Source organism: Symphodus melops (assembly GCF_947650265.1).
Source record: "Symphodus melops genome assembly, chromosome: 11".
In the NCBI taxonomy this organism is placed as follows: domain Eukaryota; kingdom Metazoa; phylum Chordata; class Actinopteri; order Labriformes; family Labridae; genus Symphodus; species Symphodus melops.
Genome location: NC_136701.1, coordinates 14,835,037 through 14,857,966, shown reverse-complemented (window position 1 = coordinate 14,857,966; position 22,930 = coordinate 14,835,037). Strand labels below are relative to the sequence as shown.

Here is a 22,930-nt window from a genome sequence, read left to right as displayed (position 1 = left end):
CTTTGTCAAAACCATGACACACTCCTGAGATGGGCCTTAACCTCGTGGGAACCAGCATTCTTTTATTTATGTCCCCAGAAGAAATAAGCAGGACAGAGCAGAGACTGGAACCAGGGAGGCAGAGTATTTCACCCGTTTTATTATTTCTGTGGAAAAAAAAAACAAAGTCAGACAAGACCCATACACAGACAGAAAATTGAAAAGCAGTCTGACAGGCTAAGAAAACATAAGGGGACCATATGCGTCACCTCCAATGTTAAAACAAAACAGCAGATGCATTATCATCTAAATGAAAACAACAGAAATTCAAGTCTGCAGTGAGCAGGGTCATTATTTTAAAGCATAAATAAATGGGAAGGCCAGCAAAGAAGGACAGAAAATGTTTTTCGTTTGAAGAAAACAAATCTTTATTCCAAAGCCTCTTTGACAGATAGTTGCTTATTTATTGTGCATCATATGACAAGAAAATAACAACAGACACAAGGGGACACATGAAAAAATTAAACGTTAGAAGACAAAGACCAGAATAGAATATAAAATAGGTTGTAATGTAGCAAATCCAAATCCTACAGATACTTTGGATAATTTTAAACTTGTAATGTTTCCCCAAACGATTGAAGAAATGAATTAAACTGTAAAAGACCCAGTTGCCTCGGAATATCAGTGGAATCGGGTAATAAAACCCTGAACCATCTCCATTTCTTTAGCCCATAGCTGAATGTACTGCAATTTCATGTTTAAATGGAAGATAAATGGAAACCCTTCTAGGTCCCAATAGCTCAGATATTCCCTTAGATCACATTCAGCAGTGAAACTCAACAAAACAAACAGAAACAAAACAACTTGTGTTTCTGAAATCTACCACCACTAAGAGAGCAAATTGTGTCGTTCAGAAATGTAAATTATAAAACATAATATTTTTGAGTTATTGTTTTCTGGCTTTTTTGTTGTTGTCAAAATCTGTCATTTTGTTATAACATTTAATGATAATTTTAAGCCTTTCACAGAGGATTCACTGCTGAATGTGTCCCCATGGAGCCATTGGTTTTTGCGCGAGTGAACGTTTCTCTATTGGACGAGATAAACCAAGGTGTCCCCGATGTCCACACTGAGGCCGTTGTCTGCCAGAGTGACCCGCTTCTCCTCTAGATTGACGTTGAACACAGATTTGGTGGAAATCAACAGTTTGCCCCGTTCTTCGTGTCCCAGGACGGGCACCCGGCGAGGCCCCAGCACTGGATCCTCGTACCTCATCAGCTTCACTCTGGACAGATCTGGTGGAGGAGAGGCACACGAAGGTGGTAAAATGGATGGGGCAATAAGAAGACAATCGAGTTTGATTGAAATATAAATCTGAGTTAATATTTTTTTTATCCTCTTTGGAACATTGTGTGATCATTACAAGGGTTGGTGATTTTGAACTGTATATCCATTCATTCACTAACCTTTGATGAGTCTGTTGACCTTGGCGAGCCTTCGGACGATGCTGTCTCTGCTGTCTCCCTGGCGGATGTCAACCTTTGTGGAAAACATGCCATTGGCTGGTTGAGGGTTGACAAGGGAAACGCTCACTCCAGGCTGAGAAGACAGAGGCAGGACACAAAAGCACAAATACACTATTTCATTTTGAGTTTGAGCACACATGCAACTTTTTTCCATTAAGAACAAACAAGAACCTCCCAGAGAAGGCGCACAAGTTAGCGTTAAAGCTGATAAATGTGGTGTTAAAAAGCGTCTGATGTCTTTCCTTTAACAAACTTTTTTAAATGTATTTATTTATTTTTTACCTCTGTTCTGAAAACACTGAATGGTTTCCCTGGGCAACAGTCCTCCTTCACTTTGTCATCAGCCTCAGATGCAAACAGGACATCGATGTGTTCGAGCTGCAAAGGAGGAAAGAAGGGAGAAGAGCGCGATCATCCGCTGATCAGTCAAGATAGTGGGTATTCAAGTGTGTTTGGCATGAAGACTCACTGGTGGTTTTATCCAGGTTCCTGCAGGGATAAGACATGCCAAATCTCTTATCCCAGCAGGAGCCTGTCAAGGATTAGTATTTCAGGTTGACATCACACAACGAATCAGGTAACATGTAAGACAGAAAGGAGGGCCACAATGCCCACAGAAACCCCATGAGCTTCTCCTGTGATCATCCTTGTGAGGAAACTTAAAATAAGACTGCAGTAAGGGATTTTCAGTCACACATCGTGACACATTATTTTGTATCATTACAACTTGTGTATTACAGCATATCTCCGGTGTTTGATGTATTGGAAACGTGGGTATCGGATCATGGTGTAAGTTTGTTGCGAATGTGTGAGATGTGTGAACTCTATGCTGGTTTCACCACAGTAACCTGTAGGACTTAGGTTTTGTTTATATTTGAAGAGGGGAAGCGACTGTGAAGACAAAAGTATTAAGGCCTTTTCAGGCTGACAAGCGAGCCTGGGATTGTCCGACTTTGACTTCTGCAGAAGTAGTGAACCAAAACGTCTTTTTTTACAGCTCGACTAACAGTTATTACTCAAGTGAACTTGCTCAGTGTCTTTCTGATATTAACGATCATTCTTTGGCGTGAAATACTGCTAAAATTCAGATGTTTATATTTGTTGCTTAGGGTAGCAGTCAAACTTAAAAACAAAAAAAAAGTGATATACAGTTTATATGTATAAGATCTATATACAGTATATATAAAGAGGCACAGGCTTCCTGTTTCAAATCCCCGTTGGACTGGGCCTTTCGGTGTGGAGTTGCATGTTCTCCCTGTGCATGAATAAGCTCTCTCCAGGTTCTCTGGCTTCCTCCTACAGCCCAAAGAAAAGCTCATTACGTTACTTGGTGACACAAAATTGCCCGTAGGTGTGAATGTGAGTGTGGCTGCTTGTCTGTTTTTGTATGTCAACTCTGTGATTGACTGGTGACAAGTCCAGAGTGTACAGTATCACGCCTCTCGGCCAAAGACAGCTTGGTTCGGCTCCAGCCCCCCTGTAACCCGGAACGGGAAAAAGCGGTATAGACAGATGGATTGCTGTCTCACAAAACTGAGTCCTCCTCAGGCGTGTCTTCAGCTTGAGTGGAAGCTTTTGAGTGAGGTCATCTTTAAATGTTTGTTCTAATTGAAATATTTTTGAATAATCAAACATACCTCGAGAGAGTTGGTCAAGTAGACCAGGTTCTCCATCAGAACTGCCCGCTCGTCAAACTCCAGCTCCAGATCCAAGACCCTGGGACCGTTCTTCTCCAGGTTCTCCTGCAGAACACAAAAAGCAAAACGGACGCTAGCACACAAACATAAAAGCAAGTAAACGAATGTTTAAATCCTCTAAAAAAAACCTCAGAAATAAACGAGAAGGCAGCATTGTCAGTTTTTTTAATTTGCTCCACTTTAACAAGTCAAAACGAGCACAACACAATTTTTCATCCATCTACTGAAGAAGTCACGGTTCAGTTTTTAAATTCAGCATCACGCAGAAAACTCATTGTTATGCCGAGGCTGCCGCCATGAGATTATGAAGGACCAGAAAGCTCCGTGAAACAAACGTGCCAAAACAAACCATCAAACAAGGAGAGCTAGAAGAGAAAAAAAAAAAAAACCTTGAAGCTGAAAGAACAGCTTGAGACAAGAAAAAAAAAAAAAAAAACCTTGGACGAACACTAAGCTAATCATGACTATTTATTAGTCTCTACTGCAGAGAGACAGAAACATCTTGAGTAGTTCTTGGAGCCCAACAAAGATTTAATAAGCATCCGCTTTCTGATCGTGCATTTTTTTCAACATCACCTCAAACACATCGTGCGGGAGCAGAAACAATTATTTACGGTGAGCCATCCTGGTACTTAGCTGTGTATAATCTTTTCCAAAAGTTAAGCTTTTTTTTTTCTGGGATATCATATGTTCTGAATGCAAAGCTGCAGAAATGTAAAAGGTGGGAATAAATGTTGTGGAGAAAAATATATAGACATGCAGCCTGGATATTGATGGGGGGGGGGCATATATAAAGGAGGAGCTGAGACAGCCTGTCAAAAGTTTGTTTTGTTCTCCTTCAAATCGATAAAATTCATTAAAATGTGCACGCCATGTATTCATGCAAGGTCTTTTGAACACCAATGCAAAGCTGTTCTCGGTATTGGCGGCAGTTTTGTCATTGTTCAACACAAAAGAGGAAGACATCAACACCTTTCTGAGGATGATGGCTCCAATCTTTCTGCAGAATTACTAAAGCACACTTTAAAACCAAATAGAAGCAGAGCTATGCACAAAAAAAAAAACATGAAAGAAAAAAAAAGGGATGAGGTGCAATAAGTAGGACATGTAACGTTTATAATACAAAAATTCTGCATATACATGAATACACATTGATCTATTGCAGGGGTATAGATGGATGGAGAGGGGACAGCATGTTCTCTGCAAAAAAAAAAAAGAAAAAAAAAAAGAAGCAACAACAAAGTCACTACTAGTTTGGTCAGCTTTACCTTAATCATAGCCACAAAAGGCATGACTCTCTTCATGTACTTCTTCAGTTCAGGAAGGGCTCCCAACTCACTTGCTATCACTTTGTTGTCTGGAAGGACCCCGTTGTTGCTCTGGACAGACACAAAGAATTTAAAAAAAGGAAAGAGAAAAGCTTAGAAGTGGGGAGATACGCGCAGAAAACAAAACAAATAACATGTGTGATCTGAAAAGAAAAAAAAAAGATACAGAAAAAGATGCATCAGAGTTACAGTGAGATAAAAGGCTGCAGGTCTTTTCTGTGCGTCTGGGATGCGGCTGAATGCAGCTGCAAAATGCTGCGTTCGTTCAGCATCAGCGCAGACATTTGACGAGTGTAGTGAAGCTGGAACTGCAAGTGGCTCCACTTTCAACAGCAGAAGAGTCATCCCACTTTTTTTTAGAGAAGGAACAACTCCTTGGATAACCATATATTTGAGCCACATGACACATCCAATGAAATGCAGCAAAGAAACTGCCAATGCATCCTGGGTGGCGTATTCCACCTTGCACAGCTCCACAAGGAGGAGAACAGTTATGGGTGATACGCGGCCTCTTTCCTATAGGGTAAGGTTGGTACACGTGTGTGTTTGTTTCTCACCTTGTAGTGCTTCCCGAGCAGAGACAAGGCACTGTGCTGCCATGGAGGGTAACTCTTGGCAACGTAGATGTTGCAGTGGGAGGGCTTGGCTGGGGGTTTTGAGTCACCTTTCTGTTGGAGGGAAGAATAAATAAAAACGAGGGAGCAATTCAGAGTCATCTCATTTATCTATACAGTCAGGTACCGAAGACTTTGATGGTCTTTAATTCATTGGCTACAGTGAGGGGGATGTATTTTGGAGGCTGGTGACCTAAATGTGAAGCAATCTGTGCTCGGATTATCAAAGAAGCAATTTGTGTGCATGTGTGTGTGCGTCTCATCTTTTTCAAAGAAGATTGGGATCTGTTAACTTATTCTATGCGACAGCTGTCATGTCTACTCTAGTCCTGGACAGTGAGCACGACTTGACGTGCATTTCCACAAATGAGTCTTGATGGGAATGTATAAATATTATAAACTAATTATTATGAAAAATAAAGCTGCCTCGCAGACATACTGTGCAAAAAAGAAAAGCTATATAGACCCGAGTCATACATCCTTTCGTGTGTCACCAATAATACAGATGATTGAATTATTCTTTCATCGAGCATTCAAAACAACCTTCTGCTCTCTTTCTTCTTTTTTCTCTTCCCCCCCCCCCCATCATCCCTCCAGCTTGCTTCACTCCCAACAAAACATTTGCGGCAAATCAATCAACAGCAGTCAGAAGGCGGGAGATATTGGTTGCCTCCAAACTTGTCAATACTTGTTTTGCTTTTGTCTAAGCTGCCAACAGCCACTTACGGAAGTGCCAAACGAACAGGAAACTAACTGTAGGCTAGTTTCTATGCTCTGCACGTAACGCAGACTTTACTGCTTTAGGTATTAAAACCGGGTTAATGAGTCATTCTTTATTTATTAAGCTTATCTTTACAGTGTGAGACAGCCTCTGCCCTCTGGTCCTCTTTATATAAGTTTAACCCTCGTCTTGTGTTAGCTTTCTGTTACCATCTCTTATGTTAACGGGTCGGTTTTGACCCGTGTCTTAAATCAGCTGTAAAATACACTGAAAACAATTATCTATCATCCAATTTGTTTCTCATCTCTTGGTTACCTTGTTAGGCTTCCTTATCCATGAAAATATTGGTTTTAATATTTTTGGTGTGGGCCATTGGGCCTTTTTTTTGTCAGTATACCCCTCGATTTCAATTTAAAAAAATGGTAAAATGAACCTCAAGAGAATTGTATAAATAAATAAAAGGTTGTTGTGTTACCTGACTATTACTGAGGGGTATTAGAACACATTTGTTAAATAAATTTGTTTTATTTATTTTTTCATTTTAATAATTTTAACTATAGTAACATCTATGGTGTTACGGGTCAATTTCGACCCATGTATATTTACTATTATTTTTCCATTACTTGGTGGATGTGGGTCCACAACACAAATGCATTATATGCAGATACATCGAGGATGTTGTAAAACACAACACCTATGGCCCTGGGTTGAACATCAGTGGAAGAAGCTGCACTCGTGTGTCCCAGACATCCCTGATAGGGGCAAGCTTGTCAGATCTTGCTCTGGTTGTCAAATCTGAGGACTCTTGATATCATATGAAAGGTCTGAAGTGACATTGTTGCCTGGAAAATATTTCTACCTGTCGATGCATCCCAGAGACTATCAGTGGCCTTATTGCAGGATCTGTACACTCCAGCAAAAAAAAGAACACCAATATAAGCATCCAGGTATTCCTCATCCATGTCTTTCCACATGTCGCCATGGACTTTTTTTCCTTCAAGGTTTGTCATAGCAATGATGACTCTTTTTAGTGACAATGGCATAAATAGCTCAAAACATGTCTTGATGTCAGTGACTCTCGTCACAGCAAACCTTGAGATTCCAGGGGTCATTTTGATGACATTTGCAGCAGCTACCCTGCCATGTAAATCATGATGTAATGAGCTCCAACAGATCTCACCATTTTTGGACTTGAATCTTTCAGCGGGAGTAGCTTCACCACCGGTGACCTCCTCATCAGACTCATCAGATGTGTCTGTGTCTTCTGGATGATACTCCACATTGTCTTTCTCCTCAGAAACCTGTTCATCCGTATCACTATGCTGCTCTGTGTCCACTCCCTCATTTTCAGCAAAAATATTATCCAGAACTTCTTTCACTGTAAATCTTTTTTTCATTTTTGCATGCTGCAAATTGGAGATGTGCACTCTGCAAGTCACCAACTCTATACTGAATTGACCTCACATGTCTGGAAATGCCTGTCGTTGTTTGTTTTGTTTTTGTACTGGATAACAAGGTAAAATGAGAATCCCCTAAAGCTCACATGATTGGGAGAGGAGCTGGCTGTCAGTGTGTGTTCAATTTTGGCTCTAATTATTGCTTTATAATCTTATTTTTATAACTGGGTCAAAACCGACCCTAACAACACCAAGGTCATAATTTTAACCAGAGCATTTTACAATTTAGTGAAAACCAAAAAAAATGTTTTATTTTGTTGAAATAGAGATTCCTGACAAAGTCAAAAAGCCTTGATGCAAAAAAAAAAAGTTACGTGGTTCTTTTATGCATTTAAAAACTAAAACGGGTCGGTGCCGACCCTAACACAAGACGAAGGTTAAATGAAAACATCAAGCAGCTAGAAATGCTGTCTGGAGCATTAAAGAGGAGATTCCTTGCATTACACAGTGTCTGAGAAACCTTTAAATAGAAATATGTTGCACCGTGTCTGCATGGCCAGAAACAAAGATCCTCCTCTCTTCATGAGAGTGACCCATCCGGGTACTTTAACCAAACGATGCAGGCCCCGCCCCTTTTTGGGTGAAAACATTTCTTCTATATGAATGGTGGTAAATGGAAAACTACAAAGTTTTTGCCCATTTAGTGTAAGGGAAAAAATACTACAGCGTATCAAGCCAAATTCGAGCTCGGTTGCTATGGCCAGTCCATCAGACAATAATATTATCGGGTTGCCAGTAAAATGAACGTTCATCATCATTCCCCCCCCCCCCCCAAAGTGAATTCAGATTTTATTAAACACCAATGCTGCTTTCAGCATACTGCCTGATATTTCACGCTTCTTATGATGTTGTTTTTGTTATTTTCTGCCTCACTGTGCTTCCCATCAAATAACCACAAAACTGTTAAACAACACCTAAGGGAGAAAGACTATGACACAGAGCTGCCGCTGATTTAATTAATACCCCTAAGTCACCTCGAAACAAATGCAAATCTTCATTCAAACTACTTGAAGAAAAGAAAATGTTCTCTATTTCAAATTTTTTTTTTAAAAAGCGATTAAAGCCGGTAAGGTTCGCGGCAGTGAAGCCTGTGAAGCAGTCCTGGCTCATTTCTTACTTTGCTTTTGGGGGGCTGCATGTAAGCTTTCAACCTCAGACGGAGGTCGTGGGCTGTCTCCATCAGGTACTGAGAGGAACGGATCAGAATCTCATCAACTGGACCTGCCACAGGCCATGATGCCTTCCTCAGAGAGCCAGCCTATCGAAGAGGGAGGGAGAGAGGGGGAGAGAGAGAGAGAGAGAGAGAGAGAGAGAGAGAGAGAGAGAGAGAGAGAGAAATTCAAAAATGGCAGATGAGTAAAAGGGAAGGGCGGTTAATGGGTTCTTGTCAAGAGGTGTGGTGGGAAAAAAAAAATACATTTCCAAGTACACAGGAGCTTTTGAATCCTATTAAGTATATAGCCAGAGGTCACACCACTCTCATAATAAAAATAGTCCCACCATGACAAGCGGTTAAGAATCCGAGACTAATGTGTGTCCCTCTGTGTCCACTGAGTGCCTCTTAGCTGTTTAGCTAGCTGCACTGTACACATGAGCTGTGAGGACTCCGATTGTTGCTAAGCAACAACCAAAACAACCCACTCGGTAGCAGGAGCACTCCTTCATATTCATAAATTCAAGTGTTAAATGTGTTTCTTGCTCTCTGCGCTGTTTGGAGCATACAACATTGTGTTTATGCCTCGTATGACGATGAGGAAAAGAGGCCCCTGGTGTGAAAACAAAACCATGGTGAACATGTTGAGCAGCGAAGGGAATAAGTGTGAACTTTAGGCGCCGTGTTTATGTTGTGCTTTTGAGCGATTTTTTTTTTTCCCCAATTGTTTTTAATTTGCAGAGAGGTGCTGGGACGTCACCGCGCCTAGCACCCATATTATCTTTGCTCTGCGTCTGCTGGGGGAAAAACTACCTCAAATAAAACAACAACAACAAAAAAAACAACAACAGAGCAGTGTCAACAGAGCAGTGTCGGACATTGTCAACAGACTGTTGTCATGGAGACAGGACGGAGGTGCAGCACATTTATTCTCGGCACACAAACCCTTCATGGAAGCACTCCCGAGCTCACAGCGCTTTTCTGCCCGGTAAATACGCCGGTTGGCCTTAGTGGCCATTCTGACATGAAGCAGATGTTTTACAGATGTTACTTATCTTTCATTTTTACTTGAGAGAATGCGGCAAAGATTAACACAAAAGCTGCTGCATCACCTGCAGTCAGAGAAAAACAAGCAACATTAAAATGCACACTACGGGGACCATCCTAAGTGTCTTACCTTTCCGAGCAGACTCCAGGTGTATTCACAGAGGTGTGGGCAGATGGGCGCTAACAGCAGAGTTTGTTTCTCTATGAACTGGAAGACGAGCTCTCTGTGCATGCCCTCGATAGCCAGCTCACGATACTTATCTTTGGCTGCCTGCAGACACACACACACACACACACAAAAACAAACAGACACACACACACACAATGTCTTTAGGTTTATGTTGTTCATTTCATTTGTCATTGTGATTCCCAACTCTTCCAAACACACAATCCCCATGCTCAACATGACATTTGAATACTCAGTCAATGCCTTTCGTTTGATTTGTCCATGCAGAATCTATTAAATAAATCTCATTTAATTCTGCGGGAGGATGAAAGGCATGCTTGTCTGGTGCATTGCACTGACGGCGTTTTCTCCTTTCTTCTTCTTCATAAAAGGTCATTTTATTTACCTGGAACTCAAAGAAGCCACTCTTCAGAGCCTCTTTGTACATCATTCTGTCATAGTGCTGCTCCGTCTTCAAGATGCCTGCATTCATCTCACTATACAGTGAAGAGAGCGAGAGAGAAAAAAAAAAATAAACACTTAGAATGTGTCTGCCAAGTCAGTGGATTATCAACATTTCAGCATAGATAATTTCAAGGTCAAAAAGGTCAAGAGCAACTAAGGCAACAGGCCAAACTATGAAGTACTGGCACACTTTGAGCTGCTTGATTTTATTTGTTGCCTTTTGGTGCCAACTGGCTACCGCTCAGTACGCTCATGTATCTGACCAGTGCTAAATAATGACTGCAGATAAACAGAAATGTTTCATGACATCAGTAACTTAGCAATTTCAGTCACAGAACCAATCGAAAAAATGACAAACTTCCACCCTGTCTTCTTTAATTCCTGCATCTACCTGGCAAAGACCCGATCATTAATAGTGTCTGCAGGTCCTGTCCTCAGGTTGTTCTGGTTGGCAATCATCTCCTTCACCCACTCCACCCAGGTGTAAAGGCGGAGGATTCCAGCGTCAGCCATAGTCTCCACAAAGTTGGCGTCCTCCACTGTGTCCCCGGCGTCGGCCAGAGCGAGACGCATACCTGGACGAGGGAATCAGGAATGCCGTTAAAAACAAGCGCCGACCCTTCAACTGCAACGTGCTGTCAATTTGAGAGAAAGTCTCGTATTGCCACTGCTTCATCGATCACAAACAACTCTTTTTTTTTCTTCTAATTTGCTCAAAACCTCGTATACATGTCCCAACACTGAACTGAAGGCTCATTTTTCAGCGTCAAAACACTTCAACAACCGAGTGAAGTTGGGAGGCAGCAGTGTGAGAAAAACCTGAAATACCCAGCAGGCATGACTCCAAGGTTTTAGAAAGGAAGTCAACTTAATGCATCTATTTGCTGTCAGTTCTTTACTCTCATGAGAGGATATCTTTTAGAGGCACAACAGGCACATCTATTAGTATTCAGGTTTGTTCAGGACATAAAAACACAGGGTAACACTAACGACAACAACTGAAAGATGTATTGACTTATCCGGAGGGTAAAGTGAAGGCAGAGTTCATCCCACCCACGTCACATCGACACAGACACAAATCCATATTACATCTGGGACATGAGCATCACAAGAGTCAAATTCCGCCAAAATGAATCGTCATTATGATTAAATCTGAAAGGATCCCCCCCAAGCTAATGTCTTTTTTTTTATCTTTTGCATCAATAGGAGTAAGGACAAAATAGCAAGACAACAATAAATCTTTGTGCTCCTGGTGTTAAATGTGAATATTTTCATTTAAACTTGTTTCGCTTGAAATAAAATGTTCTCACGACACTACCACGTCACGACTTCACACAGAGGCGCTTACGACACCAATGAGGGGAACATGAAGGAATGTAATAAAATAAAAAAAAGCACTGTGAGATAAAAGAAGAAGACAGAAAGGATGATGAAGGGTGAGAAGAGGTGAAACCGACTCCAGATCAATAAATCAGTTGATCTGGCACTTTACCTTTTTAGGGACAGTTTACAGTCTTCAGTTAATCAGATATCGTGATGTATCTTGTAGTACTCGAAATCGGTCTTGGTCGAGAGTTTACTTTCTAAAAGTTGTTAACTCGTCTCGGGGGTTGAAAGCATTTTCACTCGGTCTTGTCCTGGCCTCAGACAGGGCAGACTCTGGATATTACATCAAGATCACCACTGATAGTCTTATTACTGTGATTAGAAGAAAACGCCTCTTCTAAATAAACAAATTACTTCAATTTAGAATTCGATTTTTAGCTTCCCTGGTGCAGGATACAAGATGATGACTCTCAGTGATATTTATGGTCTTGGTCTTCTGTCTCTCTCGCCCCGCCTTGAACTTGACTGGGCCTCCATCCCGAAATGTCTTGGTCAGTCTAGTCGTGACTACAACACGATGTCAAATAGAGCAGAATCACTGTATTGTGATGTTGTTATCACATCTGGAGTAACTTTCCCCATCCCCGAGTCTTACATCACTTCAAAAACAAGTTCCTCCACTGACTGCCCATCAAGTCTCTTTCTTGGTCTTCTCGGATGATTCTTGTCTTGCCCACTCGTTCCCTGTAAATTCTTTCCTCTGCATCTGGTATTTTGATTTATTTTCTGTGGAGAGACCAACAGGAGCTTCTCCGCTGGTTCCGTTGAGATGTGCTGCCTTGTCGGCAAAAATATTTCCATCGCACGAAATGACAGCAGAGGCTTTCCGTATCCCCTATGAAATAATGCCAGCAAGAACAAAAGAACTTTATATTAACTCTCCGCTCACTCTGTTTGCATCGTCACTGAACGGGGGAGCAAGTTTCTAGTGTAATAGAATTCAGGGTAAGAGTATCTCCATAGACAATTATCACCTATCAGATAATGCTCCCAGTGCATTTGCAATGTGAGGAAATGAACCCTATCCAATAAGGCTCCCAGTACTGTGCAGAGCTGCACAGAAACACATCTGGATGGGTTCACGATTCAATAGACCACCAGAGCGACGATCCAACAAACACGGGATATTTGATGATTGATTGGTACGCTTCCTTTAAATAGAGATTACAATGCTCCTGGACACTAATGCATTGCTCCTTGTAGAAACATTATGCTGAGTGTATGCAGCCTTACAGGTAACAGCTTGATTTAAGTATTAATCATATATAATTAAAACAGAAAGTCATTACTTACAGACCAACATAACAGATCTGTAGCATACACTCCAAATATCAACACCTCACCTATCATAGGAAGATGGGGCGTTCTCTAATTATCTTCACCGCGGGGGGGAAAAAAAGAGGCTTATAATCTAATCAAGGTTAATGACCCATGGACTGTTGAAACGACATTGTAATCTAGTCTGAGTGGCACCTGAGGGGGTTTCTCCACATTCCAATAAAACATGACAGAGATGTCGAGAGGGGACAAGAGTGAAAGGTAAGAAACAGAACACAGGAGGGAGAAACATCAAGAATCAAGAAGAAGGAGAGTAGTACCATCTGCTGAAAACTTCTCGACGGCCTCGGTGAGAGTGAGGAAGTTTCCAGTTGATTTAGACATCTGGTAAAAAAAAGAAAAGAAAAGAAAAACAAAACAAAACAGAGAGAGAACAGATGTTAGCAGGCAGAATCTTTCAAGCACAACCTCCTACACAAATCCCGTGCAAAGGCTCAACCATCAGGTCACAGCCGCTCTGCGTTCGCTGTGTATATCAGAAGCACCCATTCAAAGTATCAGCATCAAACGCGAGGTAATTACTCACACATTGGCATTACGAAAGGTTAGCTGTTAAATAGAATGCTGGTGATATTGTTAGCAAATATATATATATATATATATATATATATATATATATATATATACACACACACACACACACACATAAATATTCATGAGACTGGTAAACACTGCCATTAGACCTCTGACACACCTTTTCAGAGTTGAGGAGCAGATGTCCATTGGCGCGCACTGCCTGTGGCCACTTTCCACTGTGGACATAAGACAATGTGTGGGTTAAGATAAAGTTCATGACTCCAATCAGTGTCACCAGTTATGGTCGTTGAAGACTGCAGCTTAAGTTAATAAATCAGGAAATGGATCTACGGGATGTTCTAGTTGTGTTCTAAAGATAACACTAATGTGTATCGTTTCCACTACCGACAAATCGGTATAATTATTTATAAGAACTGCTTGATGTGGTTATTGGTTCATAAAGGTCTTGTTCATAAAGATGATGTCATGCTGACTAATGGTTCTTTTATTTCTGATCTATTTTTAACATTCTAAGACAGATCAACTCGTCTAACAAGTTGTAAGACATGAATCTGCACACTTTTTGCACTTCCCCACTTCCACTCATTTAGCACTTTGTATGCTTTATGTATCGTCTGTGTTTTATTAAATGCATTTGACTCTCCCTGAAATTTTTTTTACCTGCGGGCACAATAAAGTAACCTGACCAAAAAGGAACAACACCAAATCGAATGTACTGAAAAGTGGTTGGATACAGACTTTTGCATCATCAGGGCTGTGTTGTCGATTTTTTGGAAGAGTTCAACAAAAACTCAATTACATAATGTAAACCCAATTTAGAGCGAAGAAAAAAATAATGGCGACATATTGTCTTATTAACATGCAGGGTTTTTCCTTAAAATGAAACATTTCAGTCAAAGGAAAAAAACAAAAAAAAACTTGTGGCAGCTAATAACAAGGCTCTGTAAATGTGAACGTATAACTCAACACTGGACAATATTTTTCACAGCTGAGATTTGAATCATTCTTCCCATCTCTGTGATGGCATGCTAAGCTACGTTTAATGCTAAAAGTTGGTTTAGATTTACCGTATAGTCATGAAAGTGCCATCAATGATTTTATCCGACTCTGACATTTTCGCTGATATGCTTATTAAGTTTACACTCTTCTACAGGTACAAAAACTAATCTCAATTCTTCAACGTTCAACCTAAACAGACTCCATCTTTACGTCTTAAACCCCCTGAATAGATCACAATCTCGCTCCTCCTGCAGTGATCGGCCACATACTGCACACTCACCTGTCTTTGGGCCACATAGCCACATGGTTGTAAAGGTAGTAGGAGAGGTGGTTCGGCACCAGGTCTTTGCCCGAAACACGGACATCGACAGGGTACCAGTACTCAAACTCTCTCCTCAGCCTCTGCAGATGCTCTTTGGGGATATCCGTCTTTGGGAAAGGAGAAGTCTTAAAGAAGATGAAGTCCCACACCTCTCTGCTCATCTGCCCGGGCCTGTTAGGAAAGACAAAAAAAAAAAAAAGAGACGAGAAGTGTGAAGGGTAGAACCGGGGATGTATTGGGTCACTCCTCTTTTTCTTTGCTCATTTTTTTCCCCCCCTCATGCGGAGGAAGAGATTCGGATACTTAAATGAGTATTGAGCTTTGAATTGATTTTCTTAAAACTTAACTGGAAGCATTTGTCCTTGAGAGGACGTTGTGTGTATTACATTTGTTTTCGTTCAACAGATGAACACTGAGAAAAGAAATCCACTTTACTTGGACTCTTAAAAGAAACTCATGTCAAGTGAAATGTCCAACGTATTAACGAAACGGGAGGTTTTTCTCCCTCTGGTGAACCCCACAGGTGGTTGAAAGAGAAGGACAAAGAGAAGGAGAGGCAGCAAAACATGAAGCAGAGACAAATCAGTTAAGGCTTAATCCTTTTTAATTGTAGTGTGTGTTCGCGTGTGTGAGTGAAGTGGGTCTTTCTGTAGCGTGCGTTTTGTGTGTATTGTTTCCATACTTGATGCCCAGTGGTGAAGCTCCCTGCCCGTTGAGCACGCCTCCCTGGAGGAGGTGTGCTACAGTGTAGTAAGCCATGTAGATGGTGGAGTCTGATAGTGACTCAATCAGCCACTGCTCGTCCCAAGGCAGCCGAGTCCCTATGGTAACCAGCCGGCACGCAGAGACACACACACACACACAAAGCCACAAATTGTAAGAACAAGAAAGAAACACACACGAGAGAGAGAGAGAGAGAGAGAGAGAGAGAGAGAGAGAGAGAGAGAGAGAGAGAGAGAGAGAGAGAGAGAGAGAAAAAGAGAGAGAGAGAGAGAGAGAGGGCGACATCGAGTTATAAAGAGACAGAATGGGCGAATCTGTGCTAGAAAATCCTCATTGTTACTTTTCCTGCTGGTTACATCTTGGTGCTGAATAAAAACACTCCAACAAATGACTAAGCAATGCACTTTATTCTGTTATCTGGCTAACCTGCTGCTTTAGCACACAGCTCAAACTGATTTTTTTTTTTTTTTATTGCCTTAGATGGTGCATTTCCCCACATCACATATCTTTATGAATTAATTCAACCGAATCAGCCTCCAATGCATTAATCTCACGATTCTGTTTATCCAGTGAATGTCATTTTGTGATCCTATGACAGCTCCATGAGTCATTAATGTTCACGAGCTAAAAAAATTTAAAAAAATGTGAGCAACATGATCCAAGATCCATGATCCGTTTGTCGGGAGACATTGTGTTGTTTTGTTTTTTTTCTCCCACAAGTGAAAAGTTCAGGCAGTCTGTAAAAACCTGCACCTGAGAATCAAAAGTTTGTTCTTTTCGTATTTGCACAGAGGGAGTCTCTAACAGACAGAGCTCCACTGTGCTGTGTGCCAGCTGGCCCTCAGTCTGCATCTATTCCAGGAGAGTTCAATAAGAAAAGGCAGACTGCTGCGAGAGGCTTTATCGACTGTTCTCTGTCTCCATCTATAGACTAGAAACAACAGTGTCACTTTCAATCTGAGACTCTACAGCTGGGAAGATTGTTTCCATCTGAACGCACGAGAAAATACGTTTTCAGTCAGGCAGTCCTGACACAATCACACACAATCACACACACACACACAATCACACACACACACACACACACCACAGAGGGAAACGCTCACCTAGTCCGTAGGTACGAGAACAGGCGTGTTCCTGCAGCCACGCCAAAGTAGCCTCAAAGTTTCTCCGGGTCTCCTCGCAAAATCTGTGAAGCAAAAGAGAGCAGAAATGTAAAACATCAAGTAACGTATCGTTTTCTGTTTTTTTTACTTGGACTATTATTTCAAATGTTTGGTACGTTTGATGTAAGTGTCTTACGTCTCTAAAGGCTTTAGGGCTTCATTGGCCTGCTGCTTCCACTCTGCATCCCCGTAGTCCAAATACCTGACAAACGCAAGATACATTAGCATATGACTAATAATAATGAAGAAGATGAAGATGAAGAACAAGAAGAAGAGAGCAGAAATGTAAAAAAGAAAGAAAAAAAAGAAGAAGAAGAAGAAGAAGAAGAAGAATTTCTTCTCACTACTGAAAAACAAACATTTGAGTATTAGCGATCTGAGTTCACCCACCACTGGTCACAGAGAGCCACCACACACTCATCAGCTGAGCGGGACATGACCTGTTTTTCGGGCTCCATGTAGACCATGGCCTCGCCCTGTGACAGATAATATTATAGCAGGTAAGTGTAAGGACTGCATAATAGGAAATGAATAACCGTGAACCCAGGAGTCATGATGAATGTCAAAAGATAAATCCTGGACAGAATGAAAGTTTAAACAGCTGTACTGCGTGTTATTAGAGTTTTTAAACCATGCAGCAGGTACAAGGTCGGATGTCTTACCCTCTCAACCATCATCTTCTGGATGGGTTTTTTGACATCCTGGACCTTCTGGCCCTTGAAGCCCTCGACCAGCATGATCTGAGACAAGAAGTCATTCATATAAATATGAACGCATACAAAATGTAATCTTTTGGATTGTGCTCAGCTCGACATGCTGCTGTGACAACAATAAAGCTCTTCGAGTTTGAAATATTGTTTATGTGATTTGTGCCATAATGTCCTGGTGGGGAAAAAAAGAGGTCGATAAAATAAGTTTGAAAAAGTTTTCGCCCCATTGCTGTGTGTGTGATTACAAATTCAGGGTGGCATATAGCTAGTTATGAATTTTTCAGTCCCGCCTTGAGCTTTGAATCACTTTCAGTCTGTGGCTGCAAAATAAATTGTACACGCTTCAGATCTTAACATTCAATCCACAGGGGAGGGTTTCGGAGGGGCTGCGTTATGCTGACCTATGTTGCTTTTTTTATTTACCTCATTAACCATTAATGGGACTCACCCCTTCATAAAATCCCTTTAGGTAGACTTTCTCCTTGGCCTCAGCCAGCTTCTCCCGGTCATTCTGGCTCTGGATCTTCAGTTCATCGCACACCAGGGGAGCAGAGAGATTCCCGTAGCCTGGGATATCGATGATTGGTACCTGACATGCACAAACGGATACAAGCGCACTGATTGAGGCTGCACTGGGTATATCCGAGTGCTCGGGTTGCTAGGATCGATGACCCTTTAATAAAATCTGGCACTCACCGGCTCGAAAGGCAACACCATCTTATCTTCAATGCCGTACTTCTCCCGCAGAGCCTTTCAGACATGCAATCATACAGAAACATGAATAGACTGCTGAATGAAATGCATTCTCATTGCTTACACAATATAGACATTTCTATAATGTTAATTTTACTCAGGAACAGAAGCAAACAGCACAGCACATTGCGCTCAGACATAACAACTCGACTGCATTTGAAGTTTCTGCTGTGTTGTTTCTCTGCGGCAGACTTCATTTGAGGCGCGCGAGCTTGAAAAGGTGACAGAGTAGACTGTCAGTGTGACACGTCTGTAACCCCACCTGTTTCTTTTTGATGTCTCTGAGAGCAGCGATGTCATCGGGAGAATCAGAAGGCACGCTGGTGACAACCCCGGTACCTGAGGAAAACACAGAAACAGGCATCAAATCTGTGAAAAGAAATGTGGTGCTATTTTTCCTAAGTTAGAGTCCGAGGCGAGATGCATTGGACATATTTTAAACCTTGCCAAAGTCAAGTGCAATCAAGGCTTCTAACTGGGTTAAGTCACATTTAAAAACCAGAATGACTCTCGGGCCTCTGGAGATTCTTTGTTACTGATTTGGAATTCTCATCAAGGCTGCTTACAAAAACAATTATAAGCAGGCAGATGACGTGAGACAAAAAGTAAACACCCCAAGCAGAAGAGTCTATAAAAACAGATCATAAAGAATTATAAGAGCAGAGACAAAAATTTATTTTATATTTCTACAAATGTTTTCCCTGGAGGCCAAAGAGCAGCCATGACTTCCATCCTTTGACATCACAAAACAGAACGTTTTCTAAATGTTATTTTGACCTTGGCTATTGTGAGACTCCCCACTAGTTTTCCTTAAACCCTCCATGCATATCTAAGACGAGGAAGAACGAGGGATAAGGCTTAGTGCATTTTCCCAGCCGGGGGTAATATCTAAAGCACCAAGAGCAGGAATAAATTATCTTAATTTTAAACGCAGACAAGATGTTGAAAAAAATGATGGATGCTTTTCAAGTAGACACTTTTCACCTCAGCTCAAGAATACATTAAAAGAAGGTTTTTAGTGCCCCTACTCAAAGGTATTCTGTCTGCCGTGAGCAAACCTGGCAAAGAAAATCACGTTTAAACGAGCGTGACAAATATCTGCCTTTTGAGAAACGCTTAAAAAAAAAAAAACTCTATATCAACTTTTCTCTTTACAACTTTCCCCAACTTCCTGACTTACCTTTGTCCTCCTTGATGGTGAGCATGGGCAGAGCGTATATGATCTTAAAGGAGGTCAACGGAGCACTAAGGGCACAGCCGAGGATGTCCTGGACAAAAAGGTGGAGCAACGTGTATCAGTTGTTGAAACTTTCAAACACGTTCACGCGGCTAATCTTAAGCTTATTTCAAAGTCTCAATGGCTGACCTAACAGCAGCCTTGAGCCTCCTTTATAAAAGAAAAGAAACGTGTAATTGGGATGTTTTTGCAAGCTGAACGCAAGAGATACAAACTTCGTACCTGTCCCAGTATTTCAATGACCACTGGAACCACCCCGTTCTCTTTGGTGAAGCCCTGGTACGACATGTTCCTGGCAGACCTACTGGTACAGATGAAGATGTCTCCATTGGTTGTCTCGAAGGCGATATACTTCATGTCGGGCCTCACCCAGCAGTTGGTCTGTCCGAACATAGTCTCTGGTCTCATTGTAGCAGCCACCAGGAAGATGTTTTTGCCCTTCATGCCGCTGAGAAAAAAGGATAACATTAGTACCTTGTTTACAGTCCATGCATGCAGAACTTATAAGTAGTGAATTTAACACAAAAAAAAAAAAGTTGAGCAGACTATCGGAGTCCTTGTTTTTTAATCTGTTACCTGCTGTAAAAGACTTTGGACTTGAATTTCGCTGTGTACGGCTCAACTATTTTCATCTTGATAAGAGTGTACTCCTGAGGTCCAACTCCCTGATGATGAAGTACAAATAGATGTTAGAAGAAGACGACTCAAAACAGCTGTTCGACTTGAAAGATTTCGTAGGTTTCCTGAGATTGATGGATTTTTGTGCTTGTCCATCTGAGGAAACCAACTTGGGGGAAAAAAAAAAAAAAAAAACATAGCAGGAGTTTGACTCAAAATAAAGAAAAAATGAACATGACAATTTCACGAGTCATCCCACTCACAAATGTTTACAATGTTATGTTACATATACAAAGGACAATAAGTCATCTGTGACTGTAAACTGTGGCTGTGTAGATGTACCTCTCCTGTTTGCCTGTCATGGTCCATGCAAGGCTGTCCGTCCTTGGGGGAGTAGATGGTGTACCTGCAAAGGAGTTAGGGTGATATTGCCTCATCATCGTGTCAATCTCCTTGAGTCTAAAAGACGGATTTAAATGTCAGTTTTCTGCCAATTTTATATCCACATGTAATTATGCCCGTAGAAAGACGTGACTTTAATACAGGGCTTTTGTTTCCATGGTTTCAGGCAATGCCGCAAGTGAAATGTTCAATACATTAACATATTATTCAATTTGGTGCACTTTCTTTCACACAAACACAAAAAAAAAAGCACACAAGTTATATAAAGACATTTCTACCATCTTACCTTTTGCCGAACTTGATCTTTTTTCTCTCTTTCAGTGTGACAAACTGCCACCTGACAAAAGAGTCATAGAAGGGATTAACATCCGTGGTGATGAATGAACGCCTCCAGTCCACCTAAAGAAAGGTGAAGATCATTTATGACAAGTTTATAACCCTTAACAGGCGTTCAAATACTTAGGCCAATTACATTATAAGAATATGAGTTCAAATTTGTGCCCTCTTTAAAAGGATTTTCATGTAAAGCAAGGATGTATTTGTTCAATTTCACCACACGAAAAGGGCACAGAGAAAAAATGAATAAAAACCTCAATGACATGCTTATGCTTGTGCTGTATTCATTTGATTAGTTACCTTAACGCCCATCTGTTTGAGGTCTTTTACAGCCAGAGGAGGGAAGTACTCGAGCCAGTGTTCAGCATTGGCAAACCTGCAAATCTCATTGTCATTCAGGCCCAAAGATCTCATGATGTCCCACTGGAAAGTCGAGGATCCGGATTTTGCAACAGCTTTACTCTAAGAGAGAAAAGAGAATCAATAATGTAGAAATAAATCAAAAATACCTCATGTGTGTTTAAAAACTCAAGTTGATGAAAGCTCATTCACTCAATGGAGTATCCATCCTCATACTGACCTTCTTGCCCTTTGCTTTGTCCTTGATGATGATTTCATCAGAAAAAGCCTGTGGCTTCTCCTTCTCTTCTTCATCCTCGTCTGGAAATTGTGGAGGGTTTCCGTACAGTTCCATCTCTCTCTTCAGCTTGTCTGCACAAGCCTATAGCACATAATATGCACATGAATACAAGAAGAAAAAAATGACTCCGCTTTGATAGGAGTAGAATATAAATACAATGCATATTTAACAACAAAAGTTATGCAATATTTATATTTGTTAAGATCAAGGTGTTTGGAGTATGCAAGCACATAAACAATAATGCACACCATTTTTTGGAACAATGCCTGCAAACATGATCGAAATGTAATACCAACCTCTCGGTGTCATTCATTCTGTTCACACAATGTGACTGACTGAAAAAAGCAACACCTACTTTGATTGGCATTCCTGTGCAGTGAAGCCCAAATGGAAAGAGGCATTTCTTTCCTTTCAAGGACTGGTAACCGACAGCAAACTACACAGGGACAAAAAAAAAAAGTTACATTTAGGCAAATATCATGAGCAAAGACTTCTGCTTTAATATAACATCTTACCTCACACTTTGACAGGCTGAACGTGTGGCCCAGGTGCAATCGGCCATTCATGTACGGGTAGGGGAATGTGACAAAGTACTTATTCTTGCTGAAAGGAAAACAAAGAGATAAAATTAATTCTACGCATAAATTGTGACATCACACAACTTAGGTTCAGAGCTCCCTCCAAAGTTGCTTAACTTGTTTTTTTTTTATGGGTTTGTGGTTGTTGCCTTCAGTTTGATCAGAGAGAGAACATTTGTTTGGAGCACTGAAAGTATTCTTAACATGTCTAAGTAAGTTATAAATCTCTTCGTGAGAGCATCTACTCACTTTGTGCTTTCCCCAACTGTAGTCGGTGCATCATTCTCAAATGCCTTCTCCTTTTCCCATTTCTCCTGGATCTCTTGCTCAATCTTCCTTAAAAAGTCCAGCTTCGCTGTTCCTTTTCGTTCCTTGAAGAACAAAACGTGACATTCATTAGATACAACATTATAAAATAACTTCGCTTAAAGTCAACAAAATAACATAACCGGTAATCCGTTTAATTATAAAACAGCCAGGAATTTATAAAATATAAACTATGTCCAAACAATACCATCAATATACTTTCTCTGCACTAGCCAAGTCAGATTTCTTTCCTGTCTATTTATGCAGCTGTCTCGGCAACTAGCTTGTGTTAGCTTACTTAGCTAATAGCTACTGTAAGTTAATGAGAGAGATATAACATTTTCTCTTTCTGTAAAAAAACACCCAGCATTGAAAAATAAATAGTAATAAGAGATTTGGACCTACCGTCATTTTGACCCAATCCCCGGGCTGATAACTATTATTTGGCTAAGACAGAAGCAATAGTAGAAGTAGTTTCTAGTTTGAGACCCACGCCACCGGTGCCTGGATGATGACACACGGCTTTACACGCCAGAAGGGAGTACTGGGAAATGTAGTTCAATGATTTTTCAGGCGTCGTACCGTTAGATATATTTTTTTAAATATGTTAATTACGCGTTAGGTATTGATTTTGTTCATTCTTTGAATGTTATTACTGAACTACATGTTCATATATATGCAATTACAACCCGCGGTTTTGTATTGACACTATCTGGTCACAACAGT

General features: G+C 40.9%; 1 protein-coding gene across 1 annotated transcript; it reads right to left on the bottom strand.

Annotated features, from left to right (window-relative positions):
* Positions 1-117: 117 nt before the first annotated feature.
* Positions 118-22,922, bottom strand: lars1b (leucyl-tRNA synthetase 1b). Its single transcript, XM_079355593.1, has 32 exons — positions 22,610-22,922; positions 22,148-22,269; positions 21,836-21,923; positions 21,676-21,756; positions 21,261-21,401; positions 20,981-21,142; positions 20,631-20,743; positions 20,285-20,348; positions 19,901-19,989; positions 19,547-19,772; positions 19,268-19,355; positions 18,350-18,426; positions 18,031-18,084; positions 17,783-17,923; positions 17,287-17,364; positions 17,015-17,100; positions 16,761-16,826; positions 16,565-16,647; positions 15,418-15,556; positions 14,694-14,906; positions 13,572-13,629; positions 13,138-13,201; positions 10,545-10,728; positions 10,095-10,185; positions 9,653-9,793; positions 8,440-8,580; positions 5,088-5,198; positions 4,471-4,581; positions 3,143-3,247; positions 1,788-1,883; positions 1,446-1,578; positions 118-1,274 (listed from the first exon to the last, which is right to left on the bottom strand). The coding sequence occupies exons 1-32, from the start codon at positions 22,613-22,615 to the stop codon at positions 1,069-1,071; spliced, it is 3,558 nt and encodes a 1,185-aa protein (XP_079211719.1). The 5' UTR covers positions 22,616-22,922; the 3' UTR covers positions 118-1,068.
* Between the last annotated feature and the right edge of the window lie 8 nt (positions 22,923-22,930).

What these genes read in the sequence shown, in the direction of transcription:
- lars1b (XM_079355593.1), bottom strand. An exon ending in TGCTCCTCAACTCTGAAAAG is followed by an intron (nt 13,202 to 13,571) that starts GTGTGTCAGAGG and finishes TTTTTTTACCAG; the next exon opens with ATGTCTAAATCAACTGGAAA. An exon ending in GGTCAACAGACTCATCAAAG is followed by an intron (nt 1,275 to 1,445) that starts GTTAGTGAATGA and finishes CTCCTCCACCAG; the next exon opens with ATCTGTCCAGAGTGAAGCTG.